General features: G+C 41.3%; 1 protein-coding gene across 1 annotated transcript; it reads right to left on the bottom strand.

Moving 5' to 3' along the window:
- Positions 1 to 1,170: 1,170 nt before the first annotated feature.
- LOC109108577 (thrombospondin-1-like) lies at positions 1,171 to 12,274 on the bottom strand. Its single transcript, XM_042743293.1, has 23 exons — positions 12,123 to 12,274; positions 11,963 to 12,033; positions 10,838 to 11,400; positions 10,466 to 10,541; positions 9,869 to 9,961; positions 9,673 to 9,782; positions 9,391 to 9,516; positions 8,788 to 8,884; positions 7,719 to 7,892; positions 7,461 to 7,637; positions 7,206 to 7,379; positions 6,498 to 6,625; positions 6,262 to 6,414; positions 5,947 to 6,165; positions 5,767 to 5,874; positions 4,855 to 5,014; positions 4,644 to 4,762; positions 4,327 to 4,561; positions 3,991 to 4,218; positions 3,640 to 3,911; positions 3,453 to 3,550; positions 2,753 to 2,892; positions 1,171 to 2,659 (listed from the first exon to the last, which is right to left on the bottom strand). Exons 1-14 carry the CDS (start codon positions 12,215 to 12,217, stop codon positions 5,989 to 5,991), a joined length of 2,214 nt encoding a protein of 737 aa, XP_042599227.1. The 5' UTR covers positions 12,218 to 12,274; the 3' UTR covers positions 1,171 to 2,659; positions 2,753 to 2,892; positions 3,453 to 3,550; positions 3,640 to 3,911; positions 3,991 to 4,218; positions 4,327 to 4,561; positions 4,644 to 4,762; positions 4,855 to 5,014; positions 5,767 to 5,874; positions 5,947 to 5,988.
- Between the last annotated feature and the right edge of the window lie 11,342 nt (positions 12,275 to 23,616).

The following is a 23,616-nucleotide window of genomic DNA, read 5'->3' as shown; positions in this document are numbered from 1 at the left end:
GAGTTACACAATAAGTGAGGACATGAAAGTGTGTTTGTCATCCAGTCTCTGATGTGTCTGCCAGCGTCAGCATCACAATCAGACTTCAGAACATCTGAAATAGTACGTAAGAGGACAAAATAAAATGTTCCCTTTCAAAAATCAAACCAATATGTCTTTTTATTTATGTCATGAGCTTTTGATTAACCTCCCAAAATATGTAGATCGAATCCATCTGAATCAGTCTGATGTGACCTTGTTCTTTGGTTAGTTGAGAACCCTCACTAGTGCACTTTTGTTCTGGCTCATTAACATACACTACTGTCCAAACATTTGGGGAATGCTTTGAATGAATCAAAAATGGCACAAGTTCTATTTTGAAAATAAATCGAAAATTCTAAAATTTACAAAGAATCCTGAAAAATAAAATATATAATGGTTTCCACAAAGATATTGTGCAGCACAACTGTGTTCAACATTGATAATCATCAGAAATGTTTCTTGAGCAGCAAATCATCATATTAGAATGATTTCTGAAGATCATGTGACACTGAAGACTGGAGTAATGATGCTGAAAATTCAGCTGTGCATCACAGAAATAAATGACATTTTAACAGATATTCGCATAGAAAACAGCTGTTTTAAATTGTAATATTTTACTGTTAGTTTTTACTGTATTTTTGATCAAATAAATGCAGGCTTGGTAAGCGGCTGATTTCTTTCAAAAATATGAAAAAGTCATACAGACCCCAAACATACATGTGCACGCTCTGAGCGAGCGTTTGGTGAATGTGGTTCATGTGAACATGTTACAGCGACTCCAGCATTCCCAGCAATTATGACCTTAAAAGTGGATGTTTGCTGATAAATGATCCTGGATTTCATGTGAAAATTCGTGAGAAAATACAGTTTTTTTTAAAAAATGCTCTTTTGGCCAAATGAGCTTTTATTGTAGCAGTAACCATGAGTCATTTTAACCATAAACCAAACCACAGACACAGACTAGGAAAATAAAATGTCTACTTAAGACAACTTCTTATTTATGGACTGGATTTCTTTGAGATTTATAGTGTGAACTTTTTTAGAAATCAGGCCAGCTGACTGTATTCTCATAATAAGCACAGTGCAGGTCAAGGGAAGACGTCATTCAAGCAGATTCTGGAGCTACTTAAAAACAAAAGTATTTCATTGTCATTTTTTACTCAAAAGTATTTATTGTTCTTTGATTTTACAAAATGATTGATAAGAATTAAACAACATTATTGTGTAAAACTAGTAACAATACTGACACTGAAGCATCCTTAAACATAAAAAAACTAAGATAATCCTCATCAGTGTGCAAACAGTTTATACAAACACTTCCAATGTCAGGTTACAGTTCCTCATAAATTATATTAAATAGCATATATCTATACATAAGACATTAAAACAGAAAAAAAAAAAAAAACTTTACCAATAACTTATTTATTTATTTATTTTTAAAAAGACATCATTCATTAATTAAGGCACTAACTATTTATATTGACTTTCCATTCATGTTTTACTGGGGCATCTCATATTTTTTCTTCTTCTATTATTTACAGAATTAATGTTTTACTACGTACAGTAGCTCTAAAACAAAACAGAACTGAATTATAAGTGGCACAAAAATAATTAGCAATTTTTGTTGATTTCAATTATACAACAGTGAGGTAATATTTCTACATTTACGTCATATTTTGTTCACCATTCATTCCCCCCAGTCTGTTCCTCCCAGACGGAAGGAAACGCTCCAGTTGTTCTCTTTCTTTGTTTCAGTAATATGTGGCTGCGAGATGAGTTCTCATGCATCCATCTCCTCTCAACACAATAAATAAATTAAACAAGTGCGCCTATTATCTCTCTGTAACATCTCAACTTCCTTTTTCATTTCTGCTTGTTTAGAGCCACAAAAACTCTTGAGTCTGTGAATGATTATTAAAGCTCATCGGGACATCTGTGTATAAATCTAAGACATGAACTTCCTCCTTGAGCGGCAAATCACAAAGCTCCTTCTAGCCCTGAGAAGCACTCTATAAACAGTGAAATGAAGACTCTTGGGTTGTCAACATCGATGACTGAATCTGATCAAAAGCAGCATCAAGACTGCTGAATTTGGGTGTGTGTGTGGGGGGGGGGGTAATGGGTAACTCATAACTTATGGACAAACAAGACTGAATCAATGAGTCCTGAAGATCTGGATGTCTCAATGGCAAACATCCCCGCAGAAGAACACGCTTTCACAAAGTCAAACTGACTTGTCTGTCCTGTGCGTCACTCCTCAATAGTTCCTGCTGTGGGATCTCAAAACCACCAGAATTGAGGGGAAGCTTTTGCTTCAGTTTATAAGTGGCTCCTTTGTCATGATCATAGTCCACAGCAAATCTGAGGTGACGTTGCAGAAGAATTTCCCTTTACCAATTGCATGATAAGAAACAAGCTGAGAGTGGAGGAGATAGATGAGGTGAAAGTATTGATGGGTCTTCATGCTCGACCTGCTCCTGTGGTCCTTGCTTATATGGAAAGTTTTTGGCCTCCACATTTGGATCCTCGATCCCACCACAGAAGGGTTTTATAACACAGAACACATTTAAACTTACAGAAAAGAACAGATAGCGGGCACATCCTTAAGGAAAACGCTGATGGAGTCGTTAAGATGCATCTGCAAGAGAGTCAAACAAACACTTGTGAGCTTTCCTGAACAATAAGACAGCTACAGAGAGAAAGATTCTTCATAACCATCCAAACATGTTACCTCGGCATTCGTATTTTAGGTCTGAGAAGTAAACCATCTCTTGAGAGAAGACAAAGAGGCCAAGCCTTCCTCCGGCATATGTCTTGTCATTGATGCTTCCTGAATCAGCCAAGACTTTCTTGCCTTCATACATAATGACTCTAAAAATCAATCAAAAGAACAGAAGTGAGTGAAGCTGCTTTTCCATTTCAGCTGTTTAGTAACTAGGACAAAATGGTTGAAAGAAGTCAGGGGTGTCCAAAATCGGTCCTGGTGGGCCAGTGTCCTGCAGAGTTTAGCTTCAACTTGCCTCAACACACCTGCCTGGAAGTTTCAAGTATGCCTGAAACCATTCATTCACACATATTCATATTTGAGAGATGATCGTAAGATCAATTTTAGAACGGTTTCTGTGCAACATTTTATAAAATGAGGCCCCAGGTGTGTTTGATTAGGTTTGGAGGTAAACTCTCCAGGACACAGAGTTTTGACACCCTTGATCTAAGTTAAGGCTGCCCAGTGTTGTTCCTGGAGATCCACCTACCTGCAGAGTTCAGTTCCAACTCTGGTCCATCACACCTATGTGCAATTATCAAGTGGTCCTCAAGCTCTTAAATAGCTGATTCAGTTGTGTTTGATGAGGACTGGAGCTTAACTGAGAAAATTAGAGCTCCAGGAACGGGACTGGGCACTCCTGATCTAAGTTAGCTTCCACACTTACCTGATGTGTCCGGTTTTGGGTCTGTGGATCAGGCGCCATCTGTAGGCGGTATAATCCTTCCAGCCGATGTTCTTGGGATCATGCCACAGGGTACGCACCTGTGAATGGTCCAAAATAAGGTGAGCAGGACATTTCAAACACCAAACTCAATTAAATGTTCTTATGACAGCTTGAGAATGATACGTACTTGTCCCTCTGTGTCTCCAGTGTGCCACAATGCATTCCTGAGGTGTTCGCCCGGTCCAGTTGTTGAATTCACTACTTTAATGGACAGTCCAGAGTACCCCTGTGCTTTAGTGGGTGTATGAGACCAGTAGGTCTGTGTGATCTGTTTCCACATCACCACGTAGAAACGTGAGCTAGATTGGTAGCCAAACACAAAGCCGGCGTAGTCGTCGTCACGGTCTGTATTGATGAAGAACGTGCCGCTAAAGTCCACGGCATTGAACTCATCAAAACCTGAGGGACAACAATAAGAAGATTAACATTGTATGTAAATGAATGTGTTTATCATGAGCTGTATCTCTCAACCACTTACCAACAGCAATGCCAGGATCACAGTTGACGGTCTGCAGAAGTTCTTTACCCTGGTGACGGACGACCCAGTTGGGGTCAATTTGGGAAGTTCCTGTGGGATCGAGAGGCACCATTTGGAACCTACGGAAGTCTGTTTCACTGATGCCAAAGTTCTCTGGGCAAACATCATCAATATCCGGCACGTTATCGACGTCAAAGTCGTCCTTGCAAATGTCGCCTCGCCCGTCTCCTGGGCAGGAGAAAAGAGACAAAAATTCAGCATGTGGAAGTTTACACTTGCACAAAAAAAAAAATCACATGAAATGGACAAAAATCAGTGCTGGCTTGTTGGACTCACCGTCCGAATCCAGTTGATCTGGGTTGAAGGCGAGTCGGCAGTTGTCTTTTTCATCAGGCACACCATCATTGTCATCATCGTGATCGCAGGCGTCTCCTTTGCCGTCCTTGTCGTGGTCGACCTGGTTGGCGTTGGGGATGTAGGGACAGTTGTCAAGGTTGTTCTGATGGCCATCTTCATCAATGTCCTGGTTGTTGTCACACTTGTCTCCAATGTTGTCAGAGTCAGAGTCGATCTGTGACATCACATGGATTATTGCAAAGCTTCTGCTGTTTATAGTTGCACACTCATGTCCTAAAAAAGTTCAAGCATCTCACCTGGTCAGGGTTGTGCTCCAATGGGCAGTTGTCACAGTGGTCACCGACTCCGTCTCCGTCAGTGTCTCTCTGGTCAGTGTTGTACACATATGGACAGTTGTCCTTCTCATTCAGGATGCCTAGACAAATAAATTCCATTGTTACACCAAAACACCCTTATAATGATTTTTGTGCTCTTTGTGTTGATTGAGTTACTTGATGAAACACTTACCATCACCATCGATGTCAATGGCACACGCATCTCCCTCGCCGTTGTTGTCGGTGTCGGTCTGTTCTGGATTACTGTCATATGGGCAATTATCGCATCTGTCACCAACTTGATCGCGGTCATTGTCATACTGTCTTGGGTTAAAGATGAATGGGCAATTGTCCTAGTTCAAAACAAGAAGATCCAGCCAAGTCAGTGATGAAACCAGAAAGACAGAAACATCTGGAGACTCTTTACCTCACCGATCAAAATTTCTAAATACACGCACACAACATAGAGAAGCACTAAACAAAATTAATGTCTGAAGCGATATGCCATGGACGTGATGGTTTGGGACACAGCTGTGCTGGAATGTACTGTTTGGCTAGAAGACTCTGACTGTTTGTTTGCCCAGTCAAATTTTTTCCAAGTGTACGATTTGAATTATGGATGTTAAACCAAGCGATCCAGAATGGCTGGATGGAAGCCATCATAAATCCTTTATTTATTTGCTACTGGCAAAGTTCCGCTCTCTCTCTCTTTCGTTCACTTTGTTCTTTTTTTAATAACATGATATTTATTTGTTACCACCCTACATCTTAGTACATCCCTACATCTTATTCTATTGTATGCCTATCCTATTCTATCTATAGCACACCTGTACATGCCATTTATTTTGTTTTTCAATTTATTTTTCAATTTTTTGTTTATTTATATTTACACGTGTATTTTTATTCTCTCATCTTATTTTTTATTGTCTGTGTGTTGTTGTCTCTGTGTACTGGAAGCTTGTGACACTAAAACAAATTCCTTGTATGCTAAAATGCTTGGCAATAAAGCTCTTTCTGATTTCTGACTTCTTTCTTTTTTAGTCAGTAGCATGCTGACAGTCATCTCTAAATGCTCTTGCAGAAGAACAATGTGTTTATGACTTACCCCATCATCAGGGATCCCATCATTGTCATCATCATTATCACAAGCATCTCCAGTTCCATCTTTGTCATAGTCTTCTTGACCAGAGTTGGGAAGGTCAGGACAGTTGTCCTAAAAATAAAATTTCTGATGAAGATTCTGTAACCATGTGTAATGGGATATGGTGAGGAAATGGTCACATACCTTCTTGCAGTGGTAGGTGGCGTTTTCCACACAGTGGAGGTCCTACATTATCCAACAGTCAAGGTCAGAGTCCTCTCCACAGATGTAACCGTTCCCAGCGTAGCCTGGTTTACATTCACAGCGGTACATGATGTCAGAGAAGATGCCCAGGTAGATACAGTTGGCATTCTTATTGCAGTCATGGCTGCCGTCCTCGCATGGGTTTCTAGGTGTGCAGACCTGTGAATAGGTCAATTTAATGTTGGTTAGCACTTCGTGGAAGGAGAAAGAACTGTCCCTTCCCATCATTAACACTGTTCTTTTGACTAGTCTAACCTGTTTGTTGGCAATGGCCTGCTCCGTTCCCCTGCCGAAGGGCTGCTGTCCAGAGTAGCGTGGAGGGCAGGGTAGGCAGTTGTAGCCTGGTTCTGTGTTCACACACTGGTGGACTCCATTGAGCACGAAACAGGCATCAGGAACTTCTTTGCACTGCATATACCAAAATGTAGAATATTTAGAAACAGCAGTATCTTCATTTAGAGGTGTCATGTCTCATTAGCGTGACACCTCACCTCGTCGATGTCTTGACAGTGGACTCCATCCCCAGTGTATCCAACTGGACACTCGCCGCACTTCCAGGAGCCATCGGGGAAGCTGGTGCATTTAGTGCCGGCGAAGCACGGGTTAGACAGGCATCCATCTGTTCATGATAGTACGGAACTTAATTTGATATCCTATGACAAGAATTATCAACTTGATCCTTATCAATAGCTATGTTTCCATCAGCCTGTTTTTATGTGCATTTTGTTTTGAAGTCTCCCTCCAACTTTAATTCCTGTCTAAATTCCTGTCCTTATAAAAAAGGCCACAAAAGCCAAAAATATATCTTTAAAAAAAATCCCTTAATCCGCAAAAAGTTTTTACGTTTGCTTGAGGTGCTTTTTGACTTTAATGCGAATAATGGGAGATGGAAACACATTTACCGAATAAATTCCTCCATGTGTATTAAAAGTCATGTGACCGCATTTACTATGTTTATTCTTGAGGTGCAAGAATTTATTATTATTATATGAAAATTATTATATTCAGAGGCTTCTCCTACTTTTCTTAGTGATATATAGTGCCAGTTTATCAGAAAAGTGACAATTTTGTTCTCTTTGATTCGTTGAATGGAAACAGTGATTATTCGCAAATGTTTTATATGACATTCCAATTTTGTACATAAGTTAAATTAGAAATTTTGGATAGAAACCCGACTTATGAATCATTTTATGTCTTACCAGCTGGACATGACTGGGCGTTGCACAAACGGGTTCCTTTGGAGTCACCCATACATTGTTTTCCACCGTATTTGGGAGCGGGGCTGTTACACAGACGGTGTCTGTGTTGCAGTCCTCCACCGCATGTGACGGAGCAAGAGTCCCATGGTGACCAGGGTCCCCAACCTCCATTCACTGAGACACCGAGAGAAATGCAGGGTCATTAGGGTTTCCAGGTTATATTCTGCAAACCCTTCAACAGGTGAAAAAACTCACCTGGGCACGGGTCCTTCTGGCACGGTTCGGTCTGACGACCATCTCCCTCACAGTCTTTCCCGCCCATCTGAGGCGTAGGGGAGTTGCACAACCGGATGCGAGTGATGACGCCCTCTCCACACGTCACTGAGCAAGAAGACCAGGGGGACCAGTGGCTCCAGCCGCCATCCTGCTTGACTGCATGAAAGCAGAAATAAGCATTAATGATGTGCATGGGGATCCAAATATGATGCAAGTGGCAGATGTATTTGAACTCACAGCGTTTGTCGCATTCTTGCATGTAGCAATCTCTCGTCTGGACAGACGTGCCGTCGCAGTTGCTGTTGATTCGGTCACAGGAGCGTCCACGCTGCTGAATGCCTCTGCCACAGGTCACCGAACAGTGTGTCCATTCGGACCAGGGCGACCAGCCGTCCACACCCGCATCGCTCGCTTGAAGAAAACAATCAAAGAAAATATGTGAGCCATGCTGGCAAAATGAGTGTGAATGCGCACGGGCTAATTTTGAGCTACAGACAAAAAAGTGAAAAATGTCAATTTTGATTTTGAGGTTTTAAAAAAAAATAGTTCATTAAGCCCTCGTCCTGAGATCCCAATGCTCCAAATAGTATCTAAAATTATCTTTATTTGTACGTTTTCTGAGAGGAGTACCTTTTCTTTGCTCACTCCTGCATAAAGACAACACAGACTGTGCACGATCCCGATAAATATACACATACACACAGTATTTAAGTATTCACTCAAACATAATCTGTTGTGTTTTAAGTGAACTTTTGGGGAAAAACATTGGATGTGTAACATATTAGATCCGTGCATTAGAGTATATAATCTGTCTGTAACATTAAATAAAAGAGGGAATCGCTTGCTGCTCTTAATTAAACTGCTTTTGTAGTTTTAATAATTAATTTATTTGTAATGAAACAGATTTTTACATTTGACTATTTGTTTTTCTTACTTGAATGCTTTTGTTTAGATGCAACATGAAAAAAAAAAAACCCTACACTGGTTTCTTTCTTATATTTGTTCTTTTTTGCATCTTTTGTTATTTATAACAAAGATAAAATTGTGATTATTATAGTAATGATTATTATGAAAAGAACTAGAGGAAAAGATGCAATGTTGCTAGGTGATTTTTGTTTTGGAACCTCAGAAAACTTTCTCGAAATGGACTTTGCTGACTCTGTCGACTTCAAACTTTTTGTCCGATTCCAACAAATCATACATAATTTTGAAGGCCTTTTAATGGAGTATGTAAAAAAAATTGCTCATTGTGTCCAGAGATCAGATGAATGATGACATACATAATGAATTCTGAAACTTGACTTACGCGTTCCGCAGCGTGGGCAGCATTCGCCGTCAGGGACGGTGGCGTTGGCACAGGGCATGAGAGGACAAGAGATTTCACGGCACACAGTGGCGGAGTTCTGCCAATAAAATATTTGAAGCAAGTTTAATCACACGATCCCAACAGCTGCACATAATGGATGAGAAATAAACGCCTCTCTGCTGGCAATAAAAAGTGACCCTTGGCTTTGGCAGGAAAATTGTGTGGTGATATAAACTCTGAGTGGGCAGCAGGGGAATACATTTAACTGGACTAACAAAGTGTTTTAATGTGGCCAGCGTGGGGGTGGAGAAGACATACTGAGTCAGCGGCCACAACTGCACACACACTAACACACATGCAGGCAAACGCTGGTCTCACCGGAAACCAGAGACAGCGGGTATCACTCACCAATTAAAACATTCCTGAATCCCAGCCATTTAGATGCATGTGTGCAGTGAAACAGAGACACAGAATGGATTGAGAGAAGACCTTTTTTCCTTCTCCAACACCAAGACCAAGGATTTTGACTGACTTAACCACCAGCTACCCACACTAAACAAATACTGAAACTTTACGTTTTTACATCAGTAAGAAGACCCATACCTGACACGTGCAGTGGGTGCAGCTGTCCACCGTCCACTCGTCTTTGTCTCTGTGAACGATGCCGTTGTGCAGACAAACCCCTTCGTGGATTTTAATCTGAGTCATGATTAAGCTGTTGTCTGCTGTCTGAAAGCCAGAAGAAGAACAGAGGAACTGTCATTTAGAAACAACTTTGAGGGAATTGGCTGAGGAACAAGTGTTTGGCATTAGAAGAGAAACAGGGTGGAATGATAGACACATGTATGTATGAACATCAGACAGACAGCTGGTTTTGATTCTCACCACTTGGCGGAGATCGTTTGACAATTGCTTCACCACCATGCCGAGTCCCTTGAGCTCCTTAAACATGCTGGACAGATCGTCACAGGAGAAACCGCAGATCTCCTGCAGATCTGAAGAGGAACAGGATTCTGATGTTAACTTCACGAGTCCATGATGAGACCCCAGACACATTACAAGCACATGACGATCATCTGACCTTTAGACTTGTGTCCGGTGTAATCAGTGCGGATGGCCGGGCTGGATCCGTTCACGGGGTTTTCCAAGGTCATGACATCTGTGATGAAGGTTGCTGTATTGACAACACATGAGCTTTAGTATAACATCTCTATTTTATATTTGTGTCCCTGGAGCACAAAAGCAGTCATAAGTAGCACAGGTATATTTGTAGCAATAGACAACAATACATTATATGGGTCAAAATCAATAAATTTTTGTTTAATGCCAAAACCATTAGAATAGTAAGCAAATATCATGTTCCATTAAGATATTTTGTAAATTTCCTACTGTAAATATATCAAAACTTCATTTTTCATTAGTAATATGCATTGCTAAGAACTTCATTTGGACAACCTTTGTAACAATTAATGTTTTTTTAATTCTCAGATTCCAGATTTTCAATAGTTGTCTCTCGGCCAGTGGAAAGCTTATTTATTCAGCTTTCAGGTGATGTTTAAAAAAATTGACACTCAAGACTGGTTTTGTGGTCCAGGGTCACACATGCGATATTTATTTAATAACATTTTATTTTTTCAGCATTTAAGAATATAAAAGTTATGCTCTACTAAGCACTCACAGCTCTCGCATCCTTTATTGCGTAAAATCGCGTCCAGCGTCGTTCCAAAAACAAACCGCACGTTCTGGAGGACTCCCTGGAAAAAGGGATAATGGTCAAAAACCGAGACTGGCAGAAAAAAACTGAACACAGTTCCAACAGCTACTATTACATGGAACATTCAGACAGAGACAGTAAAACAAAAACACTCGCTGAAGGGCTAAACGCTTTGCGCGTATTTACCGCGTCTTTACGCGTTTCTAAAAGTCCCGTTAGAGGAAGAAAATACGCATCAAATGGAAATTTAATACATTGGATAACATGATAATATCACAAATGACTACTATCAATCAGATCCAATACATCAAACATAAACAAAACCCAGATTCTTACCAGAAAGCGATCGGATTTGGCGGCTCCTTTGGCGATCCTCAGACTCGCGATGTCCGCGCTCTCCTGATTCAGGATCTGCTGGATCGGAGCATCGAGTTCTTGAGTGTTGATCTCCTCGCAGCCCACATGAACCTGAGCTCGATCCTCCTGCACAAACACCGTGATGTTCTTCCAGTGTCCGTTCGCCACGTTCACGTCCTCAAAGGACACCACATGCTGTCCGCTCGCGGTCCAGTACACCAGATCCACGGTGTTGGCTTTCCCGTTGGAGATGATCTCAAAGACGGATCCGGTGCCGTCTGTCCTCTCCACGGAGACCAGGCTGCCCCTGGTGCGCTTGACTTGCTTGAGGTTGGCGGTGAAGATGAAGCCTCTCTCGCTCTGGATGGAGTAGATCAGGTCCCTGAAGGAGAGCTCGGGCACTGAGGGGATCAGGTTCGGGTTCAGGATCTTGTACGCGGGGCTGTTTGGATCGGGTCCCTTCACTAAATTCACCCCGTGATGCTTCTTGTCGACATGAGTGAGCTCGAACAGATCGAACACGGTGTCATCATCCGGCATTTCTGCGGATTCCGAGAGAAAACGAACGTGAGCGTGAGCGTGTACGAATGCAACCCGATCACATGAAAGTGCGTATCGATAGTACGAGTTAATGTTTCGATTTGGGGTACTATTTATATGCAGAAATTGACTTTGGCGTGCATATGATACGCAATGGGTATGGATTAGGTTTGTGAGGTAGATGCGTTTCAAATGCACTTCAAACACGTGCGTATCACGCAAAGTCAATTTCTGCGTATCAGTAGCACGATTTTCTGTTTGTATTTGGCGTACTATACGCATTTCCATGAGACCGGGCTGAAAACAATGCCAATTTTATTTCTGTAGCACATTTAAAACCACTGCCGTTGACCACATTGCTTTCCAGCATCATTACATACAGTCACGCAAACAAAATTAAACATTAAAAATTAGAACCTGATCACTAATCAATTCTAAAAGCTCTTCTAAAAAGGTACAATTTCAATCTAGACTATCCACAGATGAGGAGGATATGCATTGGAAGAGGAGCACAGGGAAAGCCCTATCCCCCTTTGGTTTGAATCAGTCAAAGTTTCTCCTCACCTATGCGTCTGCTGCTCACGGAACTCCACAAGAAGAGGCAAAAAACGAGTCCTCTCAGAGTCATGATTCCCCTGAAATCACATCACATCACATCACACATCTGTCTGTAGCTACATGTAAAAAACTTCTCGAAAGCGCAACGCTGAAAATAAACACTCACCCGAAGAGAGACACTGCTATAGTGAAGACGCTTTGCCGAAATTCGCTGTGTGTATGTGTGTGTGTGTTGGAGATGTTCTGCTCTTCTGCGCACATGAGACTCCAGCGCTATTTAAGTCATTTCACACATTCTTCAGCTGCTCTCTCGACCAATCAGCGTTCAGCAGGACGCGCATATTCAACATCAGGAGAAAAAACTGCGCATTCCACAGCAAACTTTCCATCAACACACACACACACACACACACACACACACACACACACACACACACACACACACACACACACACACAAGCCAAAAATGACATTTATATATATCTAACCCATTACAGTTTAAAAGTGTGGGGTTAGAAAGATTCTCTTAAACTCAAAAATACTGTAAATCAGTAATAAGGTATATAATCAGTAAAAGCTGTTTTCTGTGTGAATATCTGTTAAACTGTAATTTATTTCTGTGATGCGCAGCTGTATTTTCAGCATCATTACTCCAGTCTTCAGTGTCACATGATCTTCAGAAATCATTCTAATATGCTGATTTGCTGCTTAAGAAACATTTCTGATTATTATCAATGTTGAAAACAGTCGTGCTGCACAATATGTTTGTGGAAACTCATACATTTTATTTCCCAGGATTCACAGATGAATAGAAAGTTCAAAAGAACAGCATTTATTTGAAATAGAAACGTTTGTGACATTGTAAATGTTTTTACTGTCATTCATTTCTTACTGAATAAAGATGGTCTTTCAGATCATCCAGCAGGATTCTGTTTGATCTCTAAATCATTTGTTATGACAGAAATCCCATTAGCATTCCATTAGGACTTTAAATGTTTGAATTTAGACATTTATGGCATTTCCTGTTTATAACGGTGATTTGTTCTTCATATCAGTCAGATGTATGTATTCTTTTGTGACTAAGTGCATCATAAGAAGTCATGCAATCAAAATGTGTTTGTTCTTTAAGATGATTTTTCTCCGGTGTGATGGTTCCTAATGCAGCCGATGTGTGTTTGTGTGTGTGTTAAATTATGTAAACGCCCAGGAAACATATCAAATATTATAGTGATGCAGTCATGGCTTATAAAACGAGTGGTGATTGCACAGGCACGCTGACGCTCACATGTGGGTGGCACAGAGAAACACAAAGCTTTCTGAAGGCTGGACAGAACCGGCCTGAAGTCAGTGTTTCCAGTGGATACTCAAAGATATCACTGAACGCCTGTTCAATATCACTCACTGGAGTTTGAAACAAACAGACGCTCCAGCATCTCTGCACTGCATCTCCTGATCAAATATAAATATAAAACAACAGAAGTTTTTCAGTGCATGTAATTCCTGTCCTGCATTGATACAGATAGGGACCACAAAACACTGAATGTCTTAATGTCATTCAGTTGAAAACATCAAAGCAAAGGAAGAATGAAGTTTGTTTTGAGAAAAGTTCCTGCAGCGTCTGATCAGATGCAGACTCATGCTGTCACATTTCATGATCTAATGACAGTCACACATTTATAAGATTGATTCTTGGAGCTCAGAATCGTTTAATCTATCCTGAGAAACACTCTATGCTTCATTTCTCATAGGAAATGACCTCACGCTGATGAATTATAATTGTAATTGTGACAGAAATAGGTCAGATGAAGGAAAGTGAACATTCAGAGCTCCAGAAAACAGACATCTGCTGAGAATAAACCATCGAACGCTTCGTGTTCTGCCTGTGAATGATGAAAAACATCCTCATGATGACTGTCAGATGAAAACTGCATCATTAGGTTCAACTCTACTGACATGTACTGAAGGAAACATGAGTGTCACTTACCTGTGCAAGAGTCTCTGTGATCTTCTGGTAATGCTGGATTTATTTACAGACTGAAAGGAATAGTTGAAAAATAATTCAAATTTGCTGGTTCACTCACCCTCAGGCCGAGTTCAGGATGAGTTTGTTTCTTCATCAGATTTGTAGAAATGTAGCACTGCATCAGTGTCTCAGCAATGGATGCTCTGCAGTGAATGGGTGCCGTCAGAATGAGAGTCCAAACAGCTGATAAAAACATCACAATAATCCACAAGTGTCCACAGCACTCCAGTCCATCAGCACATTTACAGCAGATTTTTATTTTTTGGTAATCTGTTCCTTGAAGTTTGATACTTGATGTTAATAATAATGATAATCTTAATTTCTAAATTAAGATTTCAACACATCTATGGTAAATAACACCTTTAACACAGCTTTATTTATTTATTTTTCTTTATAGTTGTTTATATCTGTCAAGCAGGATTTATAGACTGTGTCACTGAAACTCTCACCTGGATGTGTGTGGACCTGAGCATGACGGTGGGATCTGTAGCCTCCGGCCTGGAACTTTCTAATAAATGATGAGTCAGTGGCATGGGTTCTGGTTTTTGCCACAGGCGATGCTGTCAAGCTCCAACAAACACTGAGTTCCTCTGAATTCAGATCCCAGTGAAACTAAACATGTGTTTAATTTGACACTCAAGGCAAGGGCAATGCAATTTATTTCTAAAGCACGATTAAAAACAACAAGTTGACCAATGTGCTGTACAGATTCTAAAAACATAAATAAGCAACTGTGTAACGCTGTTTCGTTGAGAAAGCGAAACTACTTTGTTTTTTGCCTTCCAAAAGAAGACATGACTAGAAATCATGTTTATATCACATTTATAATGGTTTTTATGTTTATGTCTCCTTGCTCCAGCCGGACAGGGCATCACAATATGATAAGGGGCATAACATTTCCGTCTCATGCTTGAGGCATTCGGCCAATCACAACGCACTGGATAGCTGGCCAATCACAGCACACCTCGCTTTTCAGAACGATGAGCTTTTTAAAAATCGATGCGTTTCAGAAGGCGGGGCATAGAGGAGAAACAATAATGTACAGTATATGGAATATAATGTGTTTTTTTTTAACCATAAACCGCATAAACACATTGCATTACACAAAATACACAAAATAATGTTCTTTTTAGCAGCATCATATGACCCCTTTAATAAAAAGGTATTGATGACGTCAGATGGAAGGAAAGTCATTTCTGGAGCAAGTTGTTACATTTTGATGAAGGATTATGAAGATTAATATTTATTTCTGTAGGATAAAGTCACTGATGAATCGTTCACAATGAGAGTTATAATGGCAAATAGAGTTAATTTTGATTTCATGCTGACTATAATATTTAATGACATGCTTCATCTTGATCTTCTGTCTTAAATTTAAATCAAACTATGAGTTTTAGTCATTTGTCAGGAACTCTCCGCCGTGTCCTCAGGGCTCAGTCTGGACTCATGCTCTCATCATGTATGAAGATAATGGGGTGAAGGAGCACGTCTTCAGGGAACACATACTCATGCTCATCTCTGACACGCCGCTTGACCTTCCAGGAAAGAGAGCTTTAAAATCTATGCAGATTGCTTCATGCTTGTGGATGACAAACATGATACTCTGGGTTTAGTTCAGGTGATGCTTTCCAAACAGCGCTGAGTGATCAGGAATAAAACTGTCAGATGAAGAACAGCAGCTGTGAAAGATGGAGATTAATGAGGCAAGCAGATCAAGTCAAGTCAAGTGTATTTGTGTAGCGCAGCTTTACAGAAAATCACACTGTTATGATGATCAGTCTCGTTCTGGTAAGAGATTTACATATCAGTCAGCTTTGGACAATTATAAGAGATTTAAATATTGGTTGGTTTTGTTCTATTAAGATTTAAACATCACTTGGTTTTATGTGATTAAGAAGTTTTAATATCGGTTGGTTTTGTACGGTTAAGAGATTTAAATATTGCTTGGTTTTATATGGTTAATAGACTTAAATATTGCTTGGTTTTGTTCTATTAAGATATTTAAATACAGGTGGGTTTTGTTCTATTAAGATATTTAAACATTGGTTGGTTTTATATGATTAGGAAATTTAAATATCTGTTGCTTTTATGCAGTTAAGAGATTTAAATAATGATTGATTTGTTCTATTAAGATATTTAAACATTGGTCAGTTTTATTTGATTAAGAAATGTAAATATCGGTTGGTTTTATATGATTATGAAATTTAAATATCTGTTGCTTTTATGCAGTTAAGAGATTTAAATGATGATTGATTTGTTCTATTAAGATATTTAAACATTGGTCAGTTTTATTCGATTAAGAAATGTAAATATTGGTTGGTTTTATACGGTTAAGTGATTTAAATATTGTTTGATTTGTTCTATTAAGATATTTAAATATAGGTTGGTTTTGTTCTATTAATATATTTAAATATCGGTTGGTTTTATATGATTATGAAATTTAAATATCGGTTGGTTTTATACGGTTAAGAGATTTAAATATTGGTTGATTTGTTCTGTTAAGATATTAAAATATAGATTAGTTTTGCTCTATTAAGATATTTAAACATCGGTTGGTTTTATATGATTAAGTAATTCAAATATCGGTTGGTTTTATATGATTAAGAAATGTAAATATCAGTTGGTTTTATACAATTAAGAGATTTAAATACTGGTTGTTGTTTTTTCAATTAAAATATTTAAATGTAGGTCAGTTTTGTTCTATTAAGAAAGTCAAATATTGGTCGGTTTTGTTTTGTTACGAGATTTAAATATCATTCTGTTTTGTATTGTTAAGAAAGTTAAATATCAGGTGTTTTTGTTTTATTAAGAGATTTAAATTAAATTTGTGTTTAAATTGGGTGTTTAAATATTGTTCAGTTTTGTTTTGTTCTGTTAAGTTAATTAAATGTCAGTCAATTTTGTTCAATTTGGAGATTTAAACATCGGTTGGTTTTGCTGGATTAAGAGAATTAAACATCATTTAGTTTTATTAAAGTAAGAGATTTATTCTAGTAAGAGATCGTTTTTGTTTGATTAAGATATTTTGGTAGGTTGTTTTTGTCCAAAGCAAGAGTAAGCAACTCACAAAAGTATTAACAAAGTATTTATAAATTCATTAATAAAAATACACAGGTGTACAATCACAGGTGAAAGTCTGCCTGCATTTATAAGGATACAGCTGGTTGTTTAAAGACAAAAATAGCCAGCTGTCAAAGAGTCTGACGTAAATGTAAAGTTTTCCAAATGTAAATAGCAGTCATTTAACTGACAATGTTGAGAAATATAGAGCATGGCTTAAATTTACATGAGTTATGTCTCTACCTTCAGGCAGAATTATTATATTATGATGGTGTTCCTTATGGTAGTTGAAAATTACTTGTATTACTTTTACTAGGTAAAGATTTTGGCCGTATCACACAGCTCTAAGTAATTTGAACAGGCAGCTGCTACAAACTCAGTACATAATCATTTAAGTGACTCACGAGTCAGGATAAATATCACACGTAACATCTACAGCTCGTCTGTCCGCTCTCTATAGAGTCTATCCTGTGGTTTCGACAGACAGATGCTGAGTTTGGGCTGAAGCAGCAGGGATAATGGATTTAGCTCTGAATCGCTGGAATGTCTGTACCATTTGGATGCGTCTGTGAAAACACAGACAGCATCAGAGAATGTTCGTTTGGGTTTCTGGTGTGGCATATGCTTCATTCCGATCATAGGAAGGGAATGCGTCTGTCCCACAGAATCTCAAAAACATCTTCTGAATGAAGAATCAAGGGAAGGTACAGCAGTAGCTGGTTATTTCCGATGCGTCTCACATTGCATCTCCATTTATGGGCAGTAAGGGAGCCAAAATTATTCCGTGTTTTCCGCAGCAAGCAAGATATTCAGAGGTTGATTCAATGAGCACATCTGTGCATCTTACATCACTGATACTCTGTTTATACAGACTTTCACATTCTCTTTCTGCTGCCAACATCTTCATCATAAATGCCTTGGAAAGCCACTTAGTGAATACAAACGAATAAACTATGAAGAAAAGATCAATGTGAATGTTCCTTCAGATGTCTGATCTATCTGAACTGTAAATACATGTGAGGAGGTCAAAGGTCATTCTGATTCACTCACCACCTGTGTCTTTTCAATATCACAGCTCATGAAATCACAGCTGCTCACTGTTGCTCAATCTTTAAGGGCCAGAAACTCATTAAATATAATGCGATCATTAGATGTAGAGCTGGTCCATTACAGTGCTGATCTTTCCCATGAAGTCATGAAGATCTTGATTATTGCCAACACTGTTTCCTTTTTATTTGTCCTGTTTCTAAGCATACTCTTCATCAAGCTCAGCGTTTGGCAACCTGGTGAAATAATAAACATTATATATATATATATATATATATTACATATATATATATATATATATATATATATATATATATATATATATATATATATATGCATCATTCATATCTCATTATGCAATGTTAAACCTAATCTAATGCCATCTAAGTCATTTATAATTTTTCTCACATGGCTTCATGTTCAATGGACTCTGAAATCAAGCATCTATCTTCATCAACAAGAGCAGGAACAGCAGATAAATTCACTAGTTTGGTGTTGGGTCCGGGCAGAGTGTGAGGCCTTGAAGACACATGCGCACTGACATCAGTAATGCTCAGGAATCATGCTCCTCAAATATGGGTCAGAACCTCAGAGGAACTACACTGAGAAAAGTAAAGTGAGGATCATTCATCGAACCGTGCATGATGCCAAAGCTCGACCCGCTACAGGAAGGGCAGCAAACACTCACACGTCTGCTTAACTGATTTATGCGCAGGCTGGTGAAGTCTGCGGCTTCCAGCGTTTGCTTTCACAGTGAACAGATGCCTGTGTCAGAGCAACAGCTTGTGATTTACCTCAATATAAAGATCGGCCATAATGAACGCTGTTCAAAACCACCGTACGACTCGTCCAGGAGATGCACAGAGAGGCTGTTCACACTCACAGAATCTGAATCAGTTAGAAGCCCAATAAAATGTGTTGAAAAGCACATCTTGGTCTTGCTCTGGACCGTCTCCAAACTTTAAACAGGTCTGATGTTCAAACATTCTTAAAAAAACTGAGAGCTCAGATCATTCCAGCATAGGATGCAAGATTGTGTTTGTGATTTTGCGTTAGTGAAAGTTTAAAATCTCACACGTCAAACGCTTCTTGAAATGTTTCCCTAAGATGCACCTCAAGGTTCCTCAAGACCAATTGTCCTTGTGTGCTCCTCTGAACAACCACTGTTGCACGAATCTAGATGCTGCACGTAAACAGAAAAAAAAAAACAAAATTACGCAACATGGAAAGAGCTGTTGTTAAAAATATACTAAAGCAGCACAGAGCTAAATGTGATCTAATGTTTGTCCTTGTAGAGTGTCTTCATCATTCTTTAGGTGCTGTTCAGCATTCACAATACTTTACACATCCCGTCAGGAATCACATTTCAATAATGTCACTGACCAACAACCGGTGTGTTCTGTCCCTGTTGGCTTTAGTCCAGGCTTTTTTTTTTTGCCTGCCCCACTTTATAAGGCATTTCCCCCTCTAGTATTTCACAGAGAACTTTGAAATGAAGCTGTCTGAGTTTGGGTTTTGTCCTTCTCACTTGACAGATTGAACCAACCAGAGAACCTACCAGACTGCATTGCATGAGATTGTTCCTGTTCCCAGGTCCAAACTGGCAGGAATCGGCCTCAGGGAACACATCCCGGGCCGGAAGGATGTTAGATCGCCGCCAGAACCATCTCCCCTTTGGGTTTGTGCATAAGTCCTCCTTGAGGCAGTGCAGGGGCTTGGTTTTGGCAAGTCCACTTGGCTGGACTCGGTGAACCTGTGTCTGGGAGGAGTTGGTTCACTTGAAATCACAGACTTACTGGGAGGTGTGGACCATGTTTGCCACCTCAAGGAGATGGAGATCCTGTGGGGAAATGGGCCCCTTTCCCTGTTGATCCGGCCTCCAGCCCATTCCTATGCCTGTGGTCCCAAACCTCATTTCTGGAATCCTGTCTCAATCAACCAGTGTTAATTTTCGTCAAGAATTTTTTTTTTTCACCGACAAAAATTAGACGATAATATAACAAAAACTTGTTCACTGCAAAAAATGATGATCTTCCTTAGTATTTTTGTCTTGTTTTTTAGTATACAGTTATGGCCAAAAGTTTTGGAAGTGACATAAATTTTGTGTTTTGCAAAGTCTGCTGCTTAAGCTGTTGTGGTGTTATTCACATTGTTTCTAGATTATTGTGTAGAGTGATTAGATACACTTTAAATAACTGTTAAACGCTTCACTGGCCAAAAAATGAACTTTTCACCAAAAACAAAACAAAACAAATTTCACTGTTTTTTGATCCTGACACAAAATGACCAGCTAACATTAATTGACTAGTCATATCAGCAGCACATGTGAAAGTGTGATTGAGTACTAGTCAGGTCTCCTCCCGAGGAGTCAGCTACGGAACAGGACCGTCTCCTCCTGAGGACTCAGCTAAGGAACAGGACCGTCTCCTCCCGAGGACTCAGCTGTGGAACAGGACCGTCTCCACCTGAGGAGTCAGCTGCGGAACAGGACCATCTCCTCCCGAGGACTCAGCTACGGAACAGGACCGTCTCCGCCCGAGGAGTCAGCTGCGGAACAGGACCGTCTCCTCCCGAGGACTCAGCTACGGAACAGGACCGTCTCTTCCCGAGGACTCAGCTGCGGAACAGGACCGTCTCTTCCCGAGGAGTCAGCTGCGGAGCAGGACCGTCTCCTCCTGAGGACTCAGCTACGGAACAGGACCCTCTCCTCCCGAGGACTCAGCTACGGAACAGGACCGTCTCCGCCTGAGGAGTCAGCTACGGAACAGGACCGTCTCCTCCCGAGGACTCAGCTACGGAACAGGACCGTCTCCTCCCGAGGACTCAGCTGCGGAACAGGACCGTCTCTTCCCGAGGAGTCAGCTGCGGAGCAGGACCGTCTCCTCATGCCTCAGCTAGGACAGGACCCTCTCCTCCCGAGGACTCAGCTGCGGAACAGGACCGTCTCCGCCTGAGGAGTCAGCTGCGGAACAGGACCGTCTCCACCTGAGGAGTCTGCTGCGGAACAGGACCGTCTCCGCCTGAGGAGTCAGCTGCGGAACAGGACCGTCTCCGCCTGAGGAGTCAGCTGCGGAACAGGACCGTCTCCTCCAGAGGAGTCAGCTGCGGAACAGGACCGTCTCCTCCAGAGGAGTCAGCTGCGGAACAGGACCGTCTCCTCCAGAGGAGTCAGCTACGGAACAGGACCATCTCCGCCTGAGGAGTCAGCTACGGAACAGGACCGTCTCCTCCCGAGGACTCAGCTGTGGAACAGGACCGTCTCCTCCCGAGGACTCAGCTGCGGAACAGGACCGTCTCCTCCCGAGGACTCAGCTGCGAACAGGACCGTCTCCTCCTGAGGAGTCAGCTGCGGAACAGGACCCATCTCCTCCCGCTGGCCGAGGACTCAGCTGCGGAACAGGACCGTCTCCTCCTGAGGAGTCAGCTGCGGAACAGGACCATCTCCTCCTGAGGAGTCAGCTACGGAACAGGACCGTCTCCTCCCGAGGACTCAGCTGTGGAACAGGACCGTCTCCTCCCCGAGGACTCAGCTGTGGAACAGGACCGTCTCCTCCCGAGGACTCAGCTGCGGAACAGGACCGTCTCCTCCTGAGGACTCAGCTACGGAACAGGACCGTCTCCTCCCGAGGACTCAGCTGTGGAACAGGACCGTCTCCTCCCGAGGACTCAGCTGTGGAACAGGACCGTCTCCTCCCGAGGACTCAGCTGTGGAACAGGACCGTCTCCTCCTGAGGACTCAGCTACGGAACAGGACCGTCTCCTCCCGAGGACTCAGCTGTGGAACAGGACCGTCTCCTCCCGAGGACTCAGCTACGGAACAGGACCATCTCCTCCCGAGGACTCAGCTGCGGAACAGGACCGTCTCCTCCTGAGGAGTCAGCTGCGGAGCAGGACCGTCTCCTCCCGAGGAGTCAGCTGCGGAACAGGACCATCTCCTCCCGAGGACTCAGCTGCGGAACAGGACCGTCTCCTCCTGAGGAGTCAGCTGCGGAACAGGACCATCTCCTCCCGAGGACTCAGCTGCGGAACAGGACCGTCTCCTCCTGAGGAGTCAGCTGCGGAACAGGACCGTCTCCTCCTGAGGAGTCAGCTGCGGAACAGGACCATCTCCTCCCGAGGACTCAGCTGCGGAACAGGACCGTCTCTTCCCGAGGACTCAGCTGCGGAGCAGGACCGTCTCCTCCTGAAGGGGTGTGAGAGCATCTGAACACACAGTGAGAAGACTTTTGGACAAGGGCCTGGTGTCAAGAAGAGCAGCAAAGAAGACACTTCTCTCCAAGAAAAATGTCAATGACAGACTGAAATTCTGCAGGAAGTACAAGGATTGGACAGCAGAAGACTGGTGCAAAGTTATTTTCTGATGAAGCTCCTTTCCATCTGTTTGGGACATCTGGAAAATCAATTGTTTGGAGAAGAAAAGGTGAACTCTACCATGAGTCCTGTGTTGTGCTAACAGTGAAGCATCCTGAGACCATCCATGTGTGGGGTTGCTTTTCAACCAAGGGAGTGAGATCTCTCATAATTCTGCCCAAAAACACTCCCATGAATAAAGAATGGTATCAAAACGTCCTGCAAGAGCGACTTCTAGCACCGATCCATGAGCAATCTGGTGATGATCCGTGCATTTTCCAGCATGATGGAGCACCACGTCACAAGGCAAGAGTGTTAAAGAAGTGGCTTGAAAATCATTACATTGAAATTTTACCTCCAACATGAAGTTTGGTTAGGGCCTCCTATTGTCTAAAACTGGCCCCGAGCATTGTGTCTGGATCTTGACTTCTGTCTGGTTGGGTTTTGGTTCAGTGTCGGTGATGGAATATTCATTCTCCACGTTTTGTTTTTTCACGTGTTGAGTGTTCATTCTCTCACCGTGTGCTCTTATGTTTATTTGCACCTGTCATTCATTGGCCGGCTGCTCTTGTGTTGATGGTATATTACACAGATTGTAAGCTTATCATTGTCTGTATGCATTCATAGCAAGTGTCTTTTTTGTATGTGTTTCTATGTGCCATGTGTTCCCCGTCTGTTGTTTAACCCGCCCTTTAACTTGGTGCTGTTATTATCTGATTATTGGTTAATTTACCCCACCTGTCCTTTCTTGTTACCCTCCTCATTTCCTTTGATTTATTCCACTTGTGTTTTGCATGAACGTTCCTGCTCTTAGTCAGCCTTGTCACGTCTAGTTGTCTTGCTTGTTATTTGCATCTTTATTATTTGAGGTTTGGTTTCTTCTTTTGTCCCTTTTGTTTCCAGCCCTGTTGCCGGTAGTTTGGCCCTGTTTGTTTTGCATTTTTTCCTTTTATTTAATAAAGAACTCTGCATCGAAGCAGTCTGTGTTTGGGTTCTGTCCTCCTCACTTGACATGACCAACAAAACCTCGATATTAAACACTTCAGACGGATCTGAGAACAACTGGATCTGGTCATTTTTATTTGCTGGCATTTTAATTAAGAATCTGTTTTTACTACAAACTAAATCATTCAATATAATCCCTGTTCTTGTTCATGTGCATAAATGAAATTAACCTCCT

The sequence above is a fragment of the Cyprinus carpio genome, chromosome B17, assembly GCF_018340385.1.
Source record: "Cyprinus carpio isolate SPL01 chromosome B17, ASM1834038v1, whole genome shotgun sequence".
Classification (NCBI taxonomy): domain Eukaryota; kingdom Metazoa; phylum Chordata; class Actinopteri; order Cypriniformes; family Cyprinidae; genus Cyprinus; species Cyprinus carpio.
The sequence above is the reverse complement of the archived record's forward strand: the minus strand, read 5'-3'. Positions and strand labels throughout refer to the sequence as shown.